General features: G+C 51.3%; 3 protein-coding genes across 6 annotated transcripts in view; 1 reads left to right on the top strand and 2 right to left on the bottom strand.

Moving 5' to 3' along the window:
* The window catches only part of Tspear (thrombospondin type laminin G domain and EAR repeats), a 163,417-nt gene that overhangs the window by 50,513 nt on the left and 97,162 nt on the right, over nucleotides 1-15,742 (top strand). The gene's annotated exons all lie outside the window — the stretch shown is intronic.
* LOC116887109 (keratin-associated protein 10-8-like) lies at nucleotides 3,766-4,407 on the bottom strand. Its single transcript, XM_032888646.1, has one exon. It carries the CDS (start codon nucleotides 4,405-4,407, stop codon nucleotides 3,766-3,768), a length of 642 nt encoding a protein of 213 aa, XP_032744537.1.
* On the bottom strand, nucleotides 11,756-12,598 carry LOC116887097 (keratin-associated protein 10-3-like). 4 transcript variants are annotated; one of them, XM_032888617.1, is made up of 2 exons: nucleotides 12,264-12,598; nucleotides 11,756-12,137 (listed from the first exon to the last, which is right to left on the bottom strand). In XM_032888617.1, the coding sequence occupies exons 1-2, from the start codon at nucleotides 12,596-12,598 to the stop codon at nucleotides 11,756-11,758; spliced, it is 717 nt and encodes a 238-aa protein (XP_032744508.1). The 4 variants fall into 4 exon arrangements, with proteins under 4 accessions (XP_032744508.1, XP_032744510.1, XP_032744509.1 ...); XM_032888619.1 differs by having other exon boundaries at nucleotides 11,756-12,064; nucleotides 12,245-12,598; XM_032888618.1 differs by having other exon boundaries at nucleotides 11,756-12,064; nucleotides 12,233-12,598.

Consider the following 15,742-nt stretch of genomic DNA (forward strand, 5'->3'; position numbering starts at 1 on the left):
ATGCTGCTGGTGATGGGGAGCAGACTATTGGCACTCTGGGAACCTGGAAGATTGGGGAACAAGGAGGTGAATGAACAGGGATAGCACCAGTACAGCTCACCTGGAGCAGATGCTCACTGTCTTAGGATTTTACCGCTGTCAACAGACACCATGACCAAGGCAACTCCTATAAGGACAACATTTTAACTGGGGCTGGCTTACAGCTCCAGAGATTCACCGAGACAGGAGCATGGCAGCATCCGGGCAGAGATGGTACAGGAGGAGCTGAGAGTTCTCTATCTTGTTCCGAAGACAAACAGGCAAAGACTGGCATCCAGGGAGCTAGGATCAGGGTCTTAAAGCCCATGGCCACAATGACACACTCCAACAAGGCCATGCCCACTATATCGAGGCCACACCCATTACATCAAGACCATGCCCACTCCAACAGGGCCATACCTCCAAATAGTGCCACTCCCCAGGCCAAACATATATTCATCAAAATTACCAAGGGACTTCCATGACAGACTGTGTGTGTTATATTCACATGAATGGAGGGGATGCCCTCCCTGGGGTCCTGCTCATCCAACATCCTCCTGGAAGGCCCCTACCATCTATTGTCATCTCCTTGGAGGAGCTGCTGCCCAGTAGAGCCCAGCAGTGAAATTTTATGTCACTCCCTCACCTTACAGACACCTACCTGACACCCCAGGGACAACCTGCTGGCCACAGAGAATGACTTTGTAAGTGGTGAATGTCCTCAGCCCAGTAGTGATCACAGCAGGCTCACACCCCCCCCCCACTGTTAATGTTTGGACTGTAGCCTTGTGAATGTCCAATGAAAAGCGCTCCCTCTTCTCAGTTCGCCTTTCCTTCTTCCATGAGTAAAGACAGAATCAACTTCGTGGAGAAAAGATTTATTTTAGTTCATGGTCGCAAAGGTTTTGGTTCATATTCTTTGGCTCAGGCGATTTGGGACTAGTGGTGGCGACAGTATCATGGTAGAGGACAAAGTCATTTACCTCCAGATAGACAGTAATCCGAGAGAAAGAGAGAGAGGGGTGGGGAGGGACCAGGGATGGCATGGAAGATTGTTTTATTTTGTTTTGCTTTATGAGACAGGGTTTCTCTGTGTAGCCCTGCCTGTGCTAGAGCTCGCTCTGTAAACCAGGCTGGCCTTGAACTCACAGAGATCCGCCTGCCTCTGCCTCCACCACCTCCAGGTAATAGTATGGAAACTTTAAAGCCACACCCCCTCACCCCAGTGTCCTATTTCTTCCAGCTAGCTCCTCCCCACTGCAGGACCCATCACCTCTCCTATTAGCGCTGTCAGCAGGGGTCTGAGCCATCACCTGGGAGCGATATTTCATATTCACGATTCAAACCATTTCAAATCCCCACAGCTTCCACATTGTTCAAATGCCTCCACAAGGCTAGACTAAGGCAGCGTCCATAGCTCCTGTAAACATTAAACAGGAAGTATGTGTCTCTGATGCCCAATGGCTGGGAGTCAGTATTCCTCTTCCGAAGGGATGAACGAGGGGTTGGCAAGGAAAGTTGGACCAAAGCAAGACTGAAACCCAGCAGAGCAATATGACCCCTGAAGCTCTGTCAGGCATCTAGATCTTGCCATGATGTGAGCTCCAAGGACTTGCGTGTCCCTGCCTCTGTGGCTTTGCTGTTTGTAACCCCCATGGCCTGTGGCTGGTTGCTGGCATCTCCTGCTACCCGGGGTCCTCCTTGCCCCTCTGACTTTCTGCCACAGTTTACTCATGACTTTCTTGGGGGATGCCTGGTAGGATCAGGATTTCAGCACATTCCCTGGCCTCCAAGGCTTTCCTCTGAAATCTGAGTGGACGCCTAAGTGACACTGAAACAGTGTAGCTATCTGTGTCTATGCTGACCACTGACCGGGTAGCTCTGGCTAGCCTCAGTGACTCTGAAACAATGTATCTGTCTGTGTCTATACTGAGGTTTTAGCTCTGACTTGCTTCAAACTCCACCTCCTGAGTGCTGGGATAAAGGCGTGGTCACCCAGATTTCTGTATTCCAAAACCTTGCAGAACCAAGGCTGCTATCAGCCGAAGTAGCTGCCTGGCTCCTGGGATCACAGTTCCATGGCTGGGCAGAAGCATCTTGGAAATTACTTCACTGGATAGCTCTATCTGGACGTAGGACTCCAAGTTCTTACAGAAAAGTCTTCCATAGAACTCAAACTGGGGTTGCTTTCAAAGGTACCCCATTCCCCCCAGCTAGGTTCCATCTTCTAAATAGGGTCCCCCAGCTAGGCCCCATTTACAGTCTCCCCAAATGTCCTGCCACTGTGGGGAGAGCATACTCTACAGGAGCCATTGGGGGATGGGCCCCACCTTGGGATGCCTTCTCTTCTTTTGTACGCAATCCTTTTAAAGAGACCCTGTGACAATTTGGATCAGGATGTCCCCAAGGACCGTGTGCTGAAGGCATGGTCCCCAAACTGTGTGTCACTGGGAGCTGGTACAACCTTTAGACATGAAGCTAGCCAATGGACCCTGCCTCCTTCCTCCCTCACTTGCTGTACAGTCTCGTGTGCCTTGCCACACACCCTGAAGCAATGGCAGATCACAGTGACAGATCATAGAAGAAACCGGGAGCTCAAGCCAAATGTTCCTCTCACTACACCCTTTCTCTCAGGTGCTTTGCCATGCACCAGAAAGCTGAGCAGTGCAGCTGAGGGACCTTCGTCCCTGTCCCCTCCCCCCTTATACTTGAATAACCCAGTGGCAGATGCAGGGCGTGAATAATCCCAGCAAGGGAGAGCAGTGCAGCTTCAAATGTGTCCCTGCTGTGTTCAGAGATCCTCTGCTCGGGTCCCTCCTTGACTCTCCTCCTGGGGTGATCACCTGGGATAGGATGGACCTTGTCAGTCCCATGGAGGTCTCTCTTCTTCCGTCTGTCCCTGTGTCCTGCTCTGCTGTCTTCTGGCTCTACCTCATTCAGTCAGACTCAGCTGAGGGCTGAGGAAAACATCAGCTTTCCAGGCTGGTCTAATGGCGCTCACCTGACTCCCTAGTATTGGTGGTCCACTGGTGACCCAGTCTTGTCCTCTGCATCACCTTGGGGGTTCTGTTGACAATATGTCTTTTCTCCTTGTTCCTCCTCAGTCAGGCTTTAAACACTCAGGACAGTCACAGTAGGGGCTAATCTTGATACTCTGGTGATCTGAGGCAAGCTGGGTGGAAACCTCTTTCATGACCTCCTAACCTGGGAGCCCCTACGCCTTCCCCACCCCCATCCCCACTCCAGCTTTTGTACTCAGGATTCATGCTGACTCAGACAGACATGGCTTTGTCACCTTTGTCCCAGTGCCCTGACTTGGCATCAGGGAAATCTTTCTGTGTCTGGCTTTACTGGGCAAGACACCTTGGGCCATGGTGAACAGGGTGTGAAGACCCAGAAGGTTCCAGAAAATGCACACAGCTCACAGTTTCTGACATGAACACTTTATTGATCACAGCAGTGGACCTGTCACACCTGGTGTGGATGCATGGCCATGAGAAGGGGCTGCTCTCTGTGTCACAGAGGAATGTGTAGGGCGAGGGGCTGGGTGGCACCTTCAAGCCCTATCAGGAAGCAGCTGTGTAGCCCCCAATTCATAGTGAGACAACTCTGGTGGCCCCGGGTATCTTCCAGGGGCTCCTGAGAGTGGAGATTGGCTTAGGAACACAAAGATGTAGCCTGCAAAGGCTGAGAGATCAGCCAGTCAGCAGCTTCTGCCTGAGGAGGACTTCTGCCTGAGGAGAGGCCTCAGCAGGCCTGTCTGGAGCAGGCAGGGCGGCACAGCAGGGACACACAGGAGGCTGGGCGACAGCAGCTGGGCTGGCAGGAGGAGGCACAGCAGGAGGAGGTGGGCACACAGCAGGCAGGTCTGCACACAGGGCGGCACAGCAGGGACAGGCTGGAGCAGGGCTTGCAGCACACAGGCTTGCAGCATACAGGAGCACAGCAGGAGGGCTGGCAGCAGCAGGAGGAGGAGGAGGCAGAGCAGATGGGTGTGCAGCACACAGGCTTGCAGCAAAGGGTCACACCACAGGGCTGCTGGCAGGGGGAGCAGGTGCAGCAAGCTGGTTGGCAGCTAGACTGCTGGCAGCAGGGGCTGGACACACAGCTCACTGGGGTGCAGAGGAGGCAAGGGGTTGGGGCACAGCAGCTGGGGGCACAGCAGCTGGCCTGGCAACAGCTGGGAACACAGCAACTGGGGGCACAGCAAGGAACACAGCAGCTAGGCTGGCAGCAGCTGGGGGCACAGCCGCAGGGCTCACAGCAGCTCTCTGGGCAGTCGTCCACCTGCCAGGAGGAGTCAGTGCAAGAGTCACAGGAACCGGGCAGGCAGACGCGGCTGTCGTAGCTCAAGTCACTGGAGCAAATGGACAAGGTAGAGGCAGCCATGGCCGGCAGGTCTGGTAGAAGTTGTGAGTGTGTGAGTCTGTGTGAGAGAGTGAGTGTGTGTGTGTGCGAGTGGCTGGCTGTTAGCTTTTATATCTCCCTGAGCTTGTGTTGTCCTGGTGAGAAACTTCTCAGGTTTTCCTTCCTGTTTGCTGGAGCCCCTCCCCCCTTATTAGTACTGTGTGCATGTCTAACCTGTGGTTGTGTTTGTTTTGACTGTGCTGAATGCCTGGAAAATATTTAAGGCCACTTCCCCCATGAAGTTTTAGAGGTGAGAAGGGCTTCATAGCAAAGGGTATTTGTTATCCTGTGTTTGAGTGACATGGGACCTATTATTGTTAATTATTATTATTGTTTTAAACATTTTTAAAACAAGCAGGATGAAAAACACATGCCTTTCATAGTGCAACTCATTTAGAGGAGTACAGACAGGTACTCTGTCCCTCTTTTAATGCTAGCAAGATGCAAGTTTTACACAGCACAATTTACACAAAGACTTGCTAACAGAAGGCTGTGTGTGCTCCCTGCACCACCTGTGCTTTGTGAGGGAGACTATGCTCAGGTAGGGTTTGGCATCTTCTTCTATGGTGCCTGATCCTCCTGAGGTACTCAGACTCTAAGCATTTTCTATTTTCATTTTTCTGTTGTTCCAAGGCCAGAGACTCCAAACCTGCAGTGGTCACAATTCAGAGGCCTGCCCTTCATGATAGGATAGTTTAGCTGGGTATAGAATTCTGGGTTTGGAGCCAGGTGGTGGTGGTGGTTCACACCTTTAATCCCAGGACTGGGGAGGCAGAGGCAGGCAGATCTCTGAGTTCGAGGCCACTCTGGTCTACAGAACAGGTTCTAGGACAGACAGGGCTACATAAAGAAAAACCCTGTCTCAGAAAACAAACAAGCAAGCAAAAATTCTGGGTTTGAACCAGTGTCCCTCAAGACACAGGTGACAATACTTATTCTGGTGCCCATGCTACTGAGCAGAAACAAGTGGAGTCTGTCCACAGTTCACCTGCCTTTCAACCTCTGCCTGTTTTTTCCTTCCTGAATGCTGGGATTGTTCTAGAATGCCTGTGTCTGGGCTATGTGTTGCCTTTTGGATTATCAATACTTTCAGTATGACCTTTCCTCTCAGGATTTTCTTAAAACACAATTCTTCCATAGCTTTCCCTTCCAAGACTTCTTGTGTAAGCCTTCTGTGTGTCTTGATCTCCCGTTTTCCTCTCTTTTGTCCTTCACACTTTTCCTTGTGAGATTGTCCTGGTTTCATTTTCAGGCACATTCTGCCACCAGAGAGTCATTTTAACTCTCTATGGAATTAAGATCCTGTGGACACACCAGGTAGACTCACCCCTCCTAGTATGGCCTTAATGAGACATGTCTGCCACCTCCTGTGTGGGTCAGTCTCTGAAGCTACCATGACAGATCTGTGTATCCCATAGCTGCGCAGAGAGGGCTGGCTTTCCTTCTGTGCTGTGGCTGTGTATTCTCTCAGGTTGTTGGGAGCAGCAGTGGTATGGTTGCAACTTTTTATTCCCTTTTTTTTTCTTTTTGAGACAGTAGCTCTTATAGTCCAGGCTGGCCTCACTATGTAGCCAAGGTTTGCCCTGAACTCTTGATCTTCTTGCTTCCTCACCCCAGAAGTGTGTCGCCATCTTGGGCTTATGACTGGATTGCTCTTCTGGCGAACACATCTGTTTCTAGAACCTTGTACCCTTTCCGTGATCAGCCCCACCCCCTCCAATTCCCAACGTCACGATGGTTTCTTCAGTTCCCAGCATCGTGATGGTTTCTTCAGCTCTGGTCTCACGAATCTTTTCAGCTTTTCATTTTAGTCTGAGTCTCCTGTCCATTCCCAGGACTCTATCCTCCCTGTCTCTTAATGCTGGATCCTGCCTTCCTTACCCTGATTTCCAGTTTTCCTGATCTGCCTCTTATCTCCCCTGCATTCCACAACATTCCCACTTCAGCCACATCACATGCTACACCTAGGCTGACACCCCCACCTGCGGGTTCCTGCTTTGGTTTCTAAGAACTCTGGGTGTCTTCCTTGTCCCCCCTACCTTCCCTCTCCTTCCCTCCCTCCCTGTCCTCATTCTTTAGGCCAGATACATCCTGCTCTTAGTTCACAACCTCCCACGTCTACCGATTTTACTTTCCAGAAGCTGGAAAACTGCAAAATGTAAAATTGCGGAAGTAAATGATGCCAACTGTTGAGGTTTGGTCTGTTGCTATGTGTCATGGTGATTATACCAGCTGCCCCCAAGATCTGGTTGCCTCAGAGACGAGAAGAGCCTCAGGTACACCAAGTGACGCCGTGTGACCTTGCTCCTTAATGTAAAACTAGAAAAGGATGCTGACAGCCTATAGCTGGTCGGAAGAAGGATGAATGGAGCTTCAGTTCTTGGGTTTGAGGTCTGAGGCAGGAGCATGGGAAGGGAGGGAGAAGGTGGAGACAGGAGAAATGCCATGGGGTAGGTGAGTCATGAAAACCTGGCTGTGTGGGCTGGCCGATTGCAGTAAGAGGGGCCCAGGCAGGACATGATAAACTATATCTCAGGGTTATTGATAGGGAAGTAGGCAAAAATAGCATAGAGGATAGATATCTGTCCAGCTCTATTTCTTTAAATATTTATTGTGGATATAAGTTTTATGTCTTTTGTCTGCAAACTGAATGACCTAAGGTGGGGTAGAAACCTCCAGTTTGAAATTAAATATTTACCACAGCAGCAGACTTTAAAAATCATTTTTATTATGGCAAACTGTTGTAAACTATTCCTGTTGGAGCATGGTCCGTCTTCTGAGGCTAGCTTCCTTGGAGGTGCCTGGGGGCTGGAGGGACCCTCAGGCTGGTGCTTAACCTTCCTCAAGTCTTCAGAGTGTCTTGAGGCGCTGTCCTTGTTCCTGTATTTCCCTGGGCTGTGTGTTGTCGTCTGCCCACTTATACATCTTTGTCCAAGTTCTTCTCTGACTGCCAGATTTGTGACAAGGGTCCCAGTCACTTGGCCACATTGCTGAAGCAGCCCCAGCACAGGAGACTCTGCGGGAGGTGGCTTGTCTGTCCCTTGCCAGGTTAGAGGCGTCATCCATCTTGGGCACCTGTGGCAGGTCAGTGGTTCCTCTTTAGCATCAGCACAGTCATCTGAAGGTCTCTGGTACTCAGAGCCATCCTCTGAGCCCTGACCTGTCTACATCAGGTTCAACAGGAGAGTTCTTCAACATTAAGGGTATACGGCCATGGCTCTCAGACAGTGAGTGTCCTGCTTAAGGTAAATGGATGGAGCTGTCAGCCACAGGGACTCAATGATGACCCGAGGCTTCTACTAGGTGGTTTTTCTGAGAGAAATGCTTGGTGTACCATGGAGTCGCTGCTAAAGAGTATGACTGAAGGTATCAGAACATTCTCATAACACACACTCGTCAGTGTGTGCCTTAGCTCACTCCGGGCTCCTTGCCCTTGAGTAGTCCTTCCGTCCTCCCCTGGACCATCTCAGATACCACTGTCCTGGTGTGTCACCTCCGTCTCCGTCCTGCAGAAAGGAGCGACACCACAACGTTTTTCTCAAAGCAGTTTATTCAGGAACCTTTCTTTCTGCATGCAAGCAGCAATCTCTCTTTTCTTTCCTTCCTCCCTCCACAGCCCCCGAGGACACTCCCTTATATCCTCCCTCAACTCCACCCTCCTCAGTCCAGACTGCGTAATCTCAGTTCATAGGTCCACATCACATGGCTTGATCTTGCGTCATGGTGCACCTGCGCAGCTCTCACAATGGACGTGGCTAGTTTCAGGTGTGTGAGGAAGTCAGGTGCTAGTCATGAGACTTAGCTGCAGTCCCGGGCACCATCTTGGGACTGCCGCCTCACCTGCTCCCTACATCTTTTGTGACTGTATAGCTCAGAATGGCTCCCTACACTGTGTGTGGTGCTTTTGAATATGCTTGGCCCAGGCGGTGGTACTATTAGGAGATGTGGCCTTGCTAGAGGAAGTGTGTCACTCTGAGGGTGGGCTTTGGAGACCCTCCTCCTAGCCATGCATGAGTCAGTCTTCTCCTAGCAGCCTTCAGATGAAGATGTAGAACTCTCAGCTCCTCCTGCACCATGCCTGCCTGGAGGCTGCCATGCTCCCGCCTTGATGATAATGGACTGAACCTCTGAACCTGTAAGCCAGCCCCAATTAAATGTTGTCCTTTATAAGAGTTGCCTTGGTCATGGTGTCTCTTCACAGCAGTAAAACCCTAACTAGGACACATGGCTTAGGTACGGAATGCCCCCAGAAGCTTGTGTGTTGAGTGTCTGATATCCAGTTGATGGTACTGTTTAGGAAGTGGATGGATGGGGAGGTGAATGAAACATTAGGTCACTGGCCTTACTGGAGGAAGTAGGCCACTGGGGATGGGCCTTTTGAGCTTCTTCCTGCCCTTCCTTTCTGCCATGAAGGGAACAGCCTCCACTCCATGTTCCGGTTGTGTGGCTTTCTGTCTTGTCATGGCTCAGAACGACTGGGGTAAGAGCTGGACCCTTTGGAACCATGAGTTAAGAGGACTTACCCCCTACCCCCTGATCCTACCCACCATCCTTAGGTCTGTATGCTGATATTTGTCACAGCGTTCATTGAGCAGTCTGACTGGCCTGTGTACCTGCTGTCCATTCCCAGAAGTCCCTGTTCTGTGTTTTCTACACATGACCTCATCTCATCTCATCGAGCATGATGTTTCCAAGGTGAATCCACTTGGTTACCTCCTCTACAGCTGTGCAATGTCCCCTGTGTGGACACACATACATCTATCCACTCTCCTGTTGTAGACATTTGAGTAATTTCATGCAGTCTCTTAGTGTGGACCTGAGTGGATGGATGGATGTTCTTAGTTTTCCCAGGATGAAGCCTGGGGCTGGCCTGTGATTTAATCCAGGGTCACCCTGTGATTAAAAGCTTTGGAACTGTCTTCTGATGTGGCCACGCCAGGAAAGAGGCTCATAGGGGACAGGAAACACACTCCCTGGGTGCTAGAGGGCCTTCCTCTGGCGTACTGAGGGTTATCAGGCAGGTGAGGCCCTGTGTTTTGGGCATCAGCTTACAGAGGTGAAAGAGGCAGATAGAGGTTCCAGTCAATTCTTCCCTGTCCCCCTTCTGTTCCAACCCCATGGTCATCACGGCACCAAAGAGGGCCAGCCATATCTTGGGGGTGACTTCCAGTGATGTTGGGCCTTACCTGTTGACCATTCAACAACCACAGCAGTATGTTGTAGCCATCATCATGGCCATTTGGGATCTCTTTTCTATGGGCACATAGATTTGTCCCCAAGAAAGTAGACAAGGCTGTGTCATTTGCTCTCTGGTACGAGGATGTCTTAGCTATCTTGGGTAGTCTTCTGAGTGGTGGAAGGGAGGTAGCCCCTGAGCATGAGGACCTGGGACTGCTGGCACAGTTGATGTTACCTTGTACGTCAGTCACTCTTCTTGCTGCTGTAACAAAATACCTGGCAGGAAGCAACTTAATAGAAGAAAAGGTTCATCCTGACTCATGGTTCTGAGGGAAACAGTCCTTCATAGTGGGGGCAGCGCAGCATCAGGAGCGTGAGGTGGCTGTGTTTTCTGTGTCCTGGACTACTTGCTGCCCTTGGGGTTTGGAGGTGAGGTGGCACAGAGTCAGGGACATGGAAACGGACTCCGGGAACAGGTGAGAACTGCTGCAGGCTCCTTCAATACCCTCCACCTGTGCCCCCATTGGTCTCAAGAAATCATCTCTTCTAAACAGCAGTTCCCGATTGACTGGCATTGTCTGCATCAGCAATCCGTGGTCTCTCAGGCAGTCCTCAATTAGGTCCTCCTGCAGGAGATGTGTTGTTGATTAAGGGCTTGCTTACAGTTTCAGAGGGCGTGTCCATGGCCATCATGGTGGGGAGCATGGCAACGGGTACATGGGAATGGTGCAGGACCTCCTCCAACATGGCCACGCCTCCTAATCCTTCCCAAACAGTTCCACCATCTAGAGACCAAGCATTCAAATATATGAGCTTATATATGGGACTATGGCTAGTCTTCTGTGGCCAAGGATAGAGGGATGGGAATGGCTAGAGCAGTAGAGAAGCAGCCTGTGAGGAATAGAACCCCAGATGAGGACTTGGGGTCAGAAGCTAGACTTTTGGCCTGAGGAGAAAAAACACCAGGTATATTGACAACTCGTTTCCATGGTGATAACAGATCCTGTCAAGATGACATTGTTGACCACCCAACTCTACCCAGCATCCACTCAAGTGGTCCCCCTGCTCTGGCAGGGTAGGATGTTGTATCTGAAATGCCAGGCACCAAGGCTGGACATCAGTTCCACACTGTGTAGGGCAGTTTCTTGGGGAAGGCTCCTTGGCACTAGGGCTGCAGGAAGGGTTGGAATCTAGGAGGGCTGCATTGGCAGGAGGCATCCAAAGGACCTTAGGAGGCTGCCATTCTTGGGGCTTCAGAGGTCTAGATGGAGCTGGTGCCCTGGTTAATATGTGGACCCTAGGGAGGGGAGGGCTTCAGGGAGAGACGGAGGCAGAATGAGCTTTGCTATAGAGAGCTGGGCCCCGAGGGGAGGCTGGAGATGTCAGTTCCTATGAGGGTGATGTTCAGGCAGACCCCAGCCTCAGGAGCAGTTGTGGGGCTGGGAAGGAAAGGTTGACTCAGGGGTCCATGGCTACCGAGTTGTCAATTTCCCACAGTCCTCTGATACCAAGTAGCTGCTTCAAGAAGAGCCTAGCTGTGAGCTAGGTCCCATCTGTTGCACAAAATCTGGGTTCACCATGCCCACCTACCCCTTGACACACACAAGACACAGGTCATTAGGAGACAGAGGCAGGTTTAAAGATTTATTTTTTTAAAAAATTTCAGTGTGTGTGTGTGTGTGTGTGTGTGTGTGTGTTTGCACGCATGCCCACACACGTGTGCACATGCATGTCCTTGTGTGGGCATGCACAAATGAGTGCAGGTGTCTGCAGAGGCCAGAGGCGGGCAGCAAATTCTCGGGAGAAGAAATTACAATTCACACCAGGCATCCTCAGTGCACTGGGAACAGGACTTAGGTCCTTTGCCCGAGTATATGTGCTCTTAGCCACTGAGCCATCTCTCCAGCCGTAAAGGCGGGCTCGTCAGGATATATGCACTGACAGCCCGGGTAAGGCTGGGGCTGCTGGAGTTGGTATTAATCTTATGACTTAGGACCTAAGAAAACAGGGGAACTCCTTGCAGGCAGCCTCAAGGGTGGCATTGGCTGACCTGTGGTCAAGGCTAGAGGGTGGAAATGGGTAGGGCAGGCAGGGGCAGGGGAAGGGGGAGAACACCCTACACTGGAGAGTACGCAGGGATGAGGACTTGGGATCAGCAGGTGGACTTGTGTCCAGAGCAGGCCTGTCTGGAGCAGGCAGGGCGGCACAGCAGGGACACACAGGAGGCTGGGCGACAGCAGCTGGGCTGGCAGGAGGAGGCACAGCAGGAGGAGGTGGGCACACAGCAGGCAGGTCTGCACACAGGGCGGCACAGCAGGGACAGGCTGGAGCAGGGCTTGCAGCACACAGGCCTGCAGCACACAGGAGCACAGCAGGAGGGCTGGCAGCAGCAGGAGGAGGAGGCAGAGCAGATGGGTGTGCAGCACACAGGCCTGCAGCAGACAGGCACACAGCAGGAGGGCTGGCAGCAGGGAGGACTGGCAGCTGACTGCTGGCAGCAGGATTCAGAGCAGATGGGTGTGCAGCACACAGGCCTGCAGCAAAGGGTCACACCGCAGGGCTGCTGGCAGGGGGAGCAGGTGCAGCAAGAGGGCTCACAGCTAGACTGCTGGCAGCATGAGGAGGAAGCACCACAGCAGACTGGCACACAGCACACAGGCTTGCAGCAAAGGGTCACACCACAGGACTGCTGGCAGGGGGAGCAGGTGCAGCAAGCTGGCTGGCAGCTAGACTGCTGGCAGCATGAGGGTGTGCAGCAGGAAGACTGGCAGCAGGGGCTGGACACACAGCTCACTGGGGTGCAGAGGAGGCAAGGGGTTGGGGCACAGCAGCTGGGGGCACAGCAGCTGGGGGCACAGCAAGGAACACAGCAGCTGGGCTGGCAGCAGCTGGGGGCACAGCCGCAGGGCTCACAGCAGCTCTCTGGGCAGTCGTCCACCTGCCAGGAGGAGTTAGTGGGAGCGTCAGAGCAGACAGACATAGTGGAGGCGGCCATGTTGGTGTTGACTGGAGGAGGCTGAGTGTGTGTTGAGTGACTGTGTGAGTGTTGAGGGAGGGTGAGTGTGTGTCTGAGGTGCTCCCAGCTCTGGGCTTTTATCCTCAGGGTGTGTTTTGCTCTGCACACTTTCATTTCCTTGTTCCTGGAGGGAGATCTGTGGGACTCAGTCATTAAGTCCTGTTGTGCTGGTTGCTCTAACAATCAACACATCTGGAGGGAAAGCACAGACTTCCTGGGCTGACCCTGTGCCCTCTGCCTTGTAGCCCCTGACTGGGACTTGGGGATGAGTGCTGTGCACTGAGACTAATGTGTCTTCCAGCCCTGGCTCAGAGGGGTGGTCCAGCCTGCCTGTGGCTGGGAGAGCAGTGATGGCCATCACAGACTTATCTCCCCTGCATCCCAGACCAGCCCTGTGGCCAGAGCATCCCACTCACAGCCACTGCTTTCCTGCATCCTGGACAGTGTCCAATGCCTGGGCTCAGGGCTGCCCCAGAAAGCAGTAGACAGAGGTGCATGCACGGTAACAAGGGAGCAGAGATCAGCACTTGCTGCGCTGAGTAGGCCTCCTGTGCCACACAGTGTGGGCTTTCTGCCTTTCATACATGTTGCAGCTTCTCACACAACCTCTGTTCTATTGATACACACAAGTGCATGCCTGACAGGTCTCTTCAGCATCCGGGCCCAGAGCTGTGCTGGAGTGTTGTGATAGCCACAGCTCGTGACCCCTCTGCACCTCTGCCAGTGACCTGCAGTTTCTCCTGATCTCAGCTGAGGATCCCCAGCCTCCCCTAATTTCATAAGGCTTTGCATGGGCCTTTCAGACTTCACCCTCTACTCCCCATTCCCCCGCCTCATCCTCAGCCTCTGTGGAGGTCAAAAGTCAGAGGTCAGAGGTCAGATACCAGCCCTTAAACAGGCAGCTGAAGAAGACCATGGCAGAGGACAGCACTAGAAACACATTTTTAAAATGAGAGCCATTGGGCCTCAAAGCCTGGCCTCCTGGGGCCCGTGGAGAGATGTACTGGTTGGCGTGTCGTTTGAGCCGTTGAACATGACATCTCCATGTTTATCCGGTCACGGCTATGTCAGGAGTTCATTCTTTATGACTGAACAATATTCTCTTATGTGGCTGCATCACAGTTCAGCTCTGAGAGTGATGGGAACTTGGTCTGTTTTCACCTCTGTGGGGCAGTGAGCAGCTCTGCTAGGAATATTATTACAGTCCCGTCATGAACATTGAACATGTCACCAACTCCTTGGCAGAGACCTGTGGGCAGACAGAACAGCTCAGCCGTGTGATTCCGTGTTTAGCCTTGGGGAGACTACAGGGCTGTGTCCAGTCTGTGTCCCCTGACAGTGCACAGCCCTGCTGATCTCCACAGCCTCCTCGGCCGTCAGGTGTGTGTTTAGTTACAGCTGCCCCGGGTGTGCACTGGCTTCCCGCTGTCCTTTCCAGTTCATCCCTCATGACCTGGCATGGGCTCCCTGTACTGTGTGTGTGTGCGTGTGTGTATGTAGAAGTCTATGCTTTTGTATATATGTAAGTCTATGTGTGTGCAAGTATGTGTGTGTATATGTGTACATATAAGCGTATATGTAAGTGAATTTGTAAGTGTATATGTGTGCATATGTGTATGTGAGCATATGTGTGATTGTGTATGCATAAGTCTATGTGCATGTATGTGTTAATATATGTGTGTAGGTATATGTGTGTAAGTGTATATGTATGTGTATGTGTTAGTTTAAGTGTGTGTTAATGTATGCGTATATATGCACATATGTAACTATAAATGTATATGTAAGTATGTGTCTATGTTTAAGTGTAAGTATATGTCCAGTTTCTTTAGCAGTGGCCACTGAACCCCTATGCCCACCTGAGAACTGCACTGACTTCTTAAGAAATTACTTTGGACAATCCTATGTCTTAGATCGAGTTGTCTGACGTGTCATGGGGTTTGTTGATGGGCTCTGGGTAGCAGGTTCCCCGGACCATCAGTGTTCTGAGGGTCATCATTGAATTCTCTAACAGTGTCCACTGCTGCCCCCTGCTTTCCTGTTCTTGGCTGTTTAATTTCTCTTCTCTTGTGTCTCCTATGTTTTTCTGACTTGTCTGAGACACCACAGTTGAGGCTTCAGTCAGGAGCTTGGTGTATTTGGTTTTCTGACCCATTTTGAGTTTTTGTTTTCTTGTTTGGTGCAGCATTAGTGTATTGTGTGATGTTCAGCATGTGACTGTCCCAGAACCATTTATGGAAGAGACTGTCTTTACTCACTGCCTGCTCTGTCGCTCTTGGTAGAAATCAGGCGATTGGGCTTAGTTCACTGATGTTCCCACTCTTCATCTCTGCTGCAGAAGCAGCATCGCCATGGTTTTGACCCCAAGGACTTCACAGTTGGTAATCGTATTCTTTCTGGACTAATGGCTTAGGCTCTGGGCTCCAGTGTAGTGCTGAGTGGATGTGGATATCAATACCTTGTTCCTGACTTAGGAAGTGTCCAGGGCAGGCTTCATAGGAGTCCTACGTTACACTGAAGACATTCTGTTAGATGACTTGTTGAGTGTCTTTACTAGGAAGGGGTGTCTAAAACTATCAGCCCTGGGCTCTTCCTGCATGGATGGTCTTTCATTGAGCTCAACTTCTTTGACCCTCTCAGGGCAAATCCATTGTTCTGGGCCACTTCATACACTTTAGACCTGAGGTACTGATGGATAAAAATGCAAGAGACACCTGAAACAGTAACCACTGGGGTCTGGGTAACAAAATAAGAGTAGACAGGATGTGCTGTGGAGTCAAATGGTTAGTAAACAATGTAACACTAAATATCAACACAGAGATCAAACTATGTAACAAGATCATGTGGTTATCATTACTTAGAACCCAATCTAAATGAAGCTGAACTGGAAAGAACCCAACAGCTCTGGTACACTGAGGATACCTGGCCATATCCAAAAGACATTGTTAGTGTAGTACGGTGAAAAGAAGAAATAGAAGGGCTGGAGAGATGGCTCAGTGGTTAAGAGCACTGGCTGCTCTTCCTGCGGTCCTGAGTTCAATTCCGGAAACACATAGTGGCTCAGAACCATCTGTAATGAGATCTGATGCCCTCTTCTGGTGTGTCTGAAGACAGCAACAGTATACT

The sequence above is a fragment of the Rattus rattus genome, chromosome 18 (assembly GCF_011064425.1).
Source record: "Rattus rattus isolate New Zealand chromosome 18, Rrattus_CSIRO_v1, whole genome shotgun sequence".
Taxonomy (NCBI): domain Eukaryota; kingdom Metazoa; phylum Chordata; class Mammalia; order Rodentia; family Muridae; genus Rattus; species Rattus rattus.

What these genes read in the sequence shown, in the direction of transcription:
- LOC116887097 (XM_032888616.1), bottom strand. Translation starts at nt 12,598, where the DNA reads ATGGCCGCCTCCACTATGTCTGTCTGCTCTGACGCTCCCACTAACTCC. An exon ending in CCTGCCAGCAGCCCTGCGGT is followed by an intron (nt 12,065 to 12,154) that starts GTGACCCTTTGC and finishes CCCTGCTGCCAG; the next exon opens with CCCTCCTGCTGTGTGCCTGT.
- LOC116887109 (XM_032888646.1), bottom strand. Translation starts at nt 4,407, where the DNA reads ATGGCTGCCTCTACCTTGTCCATTTGCTCCAGTGACTTGAGCTACGAC.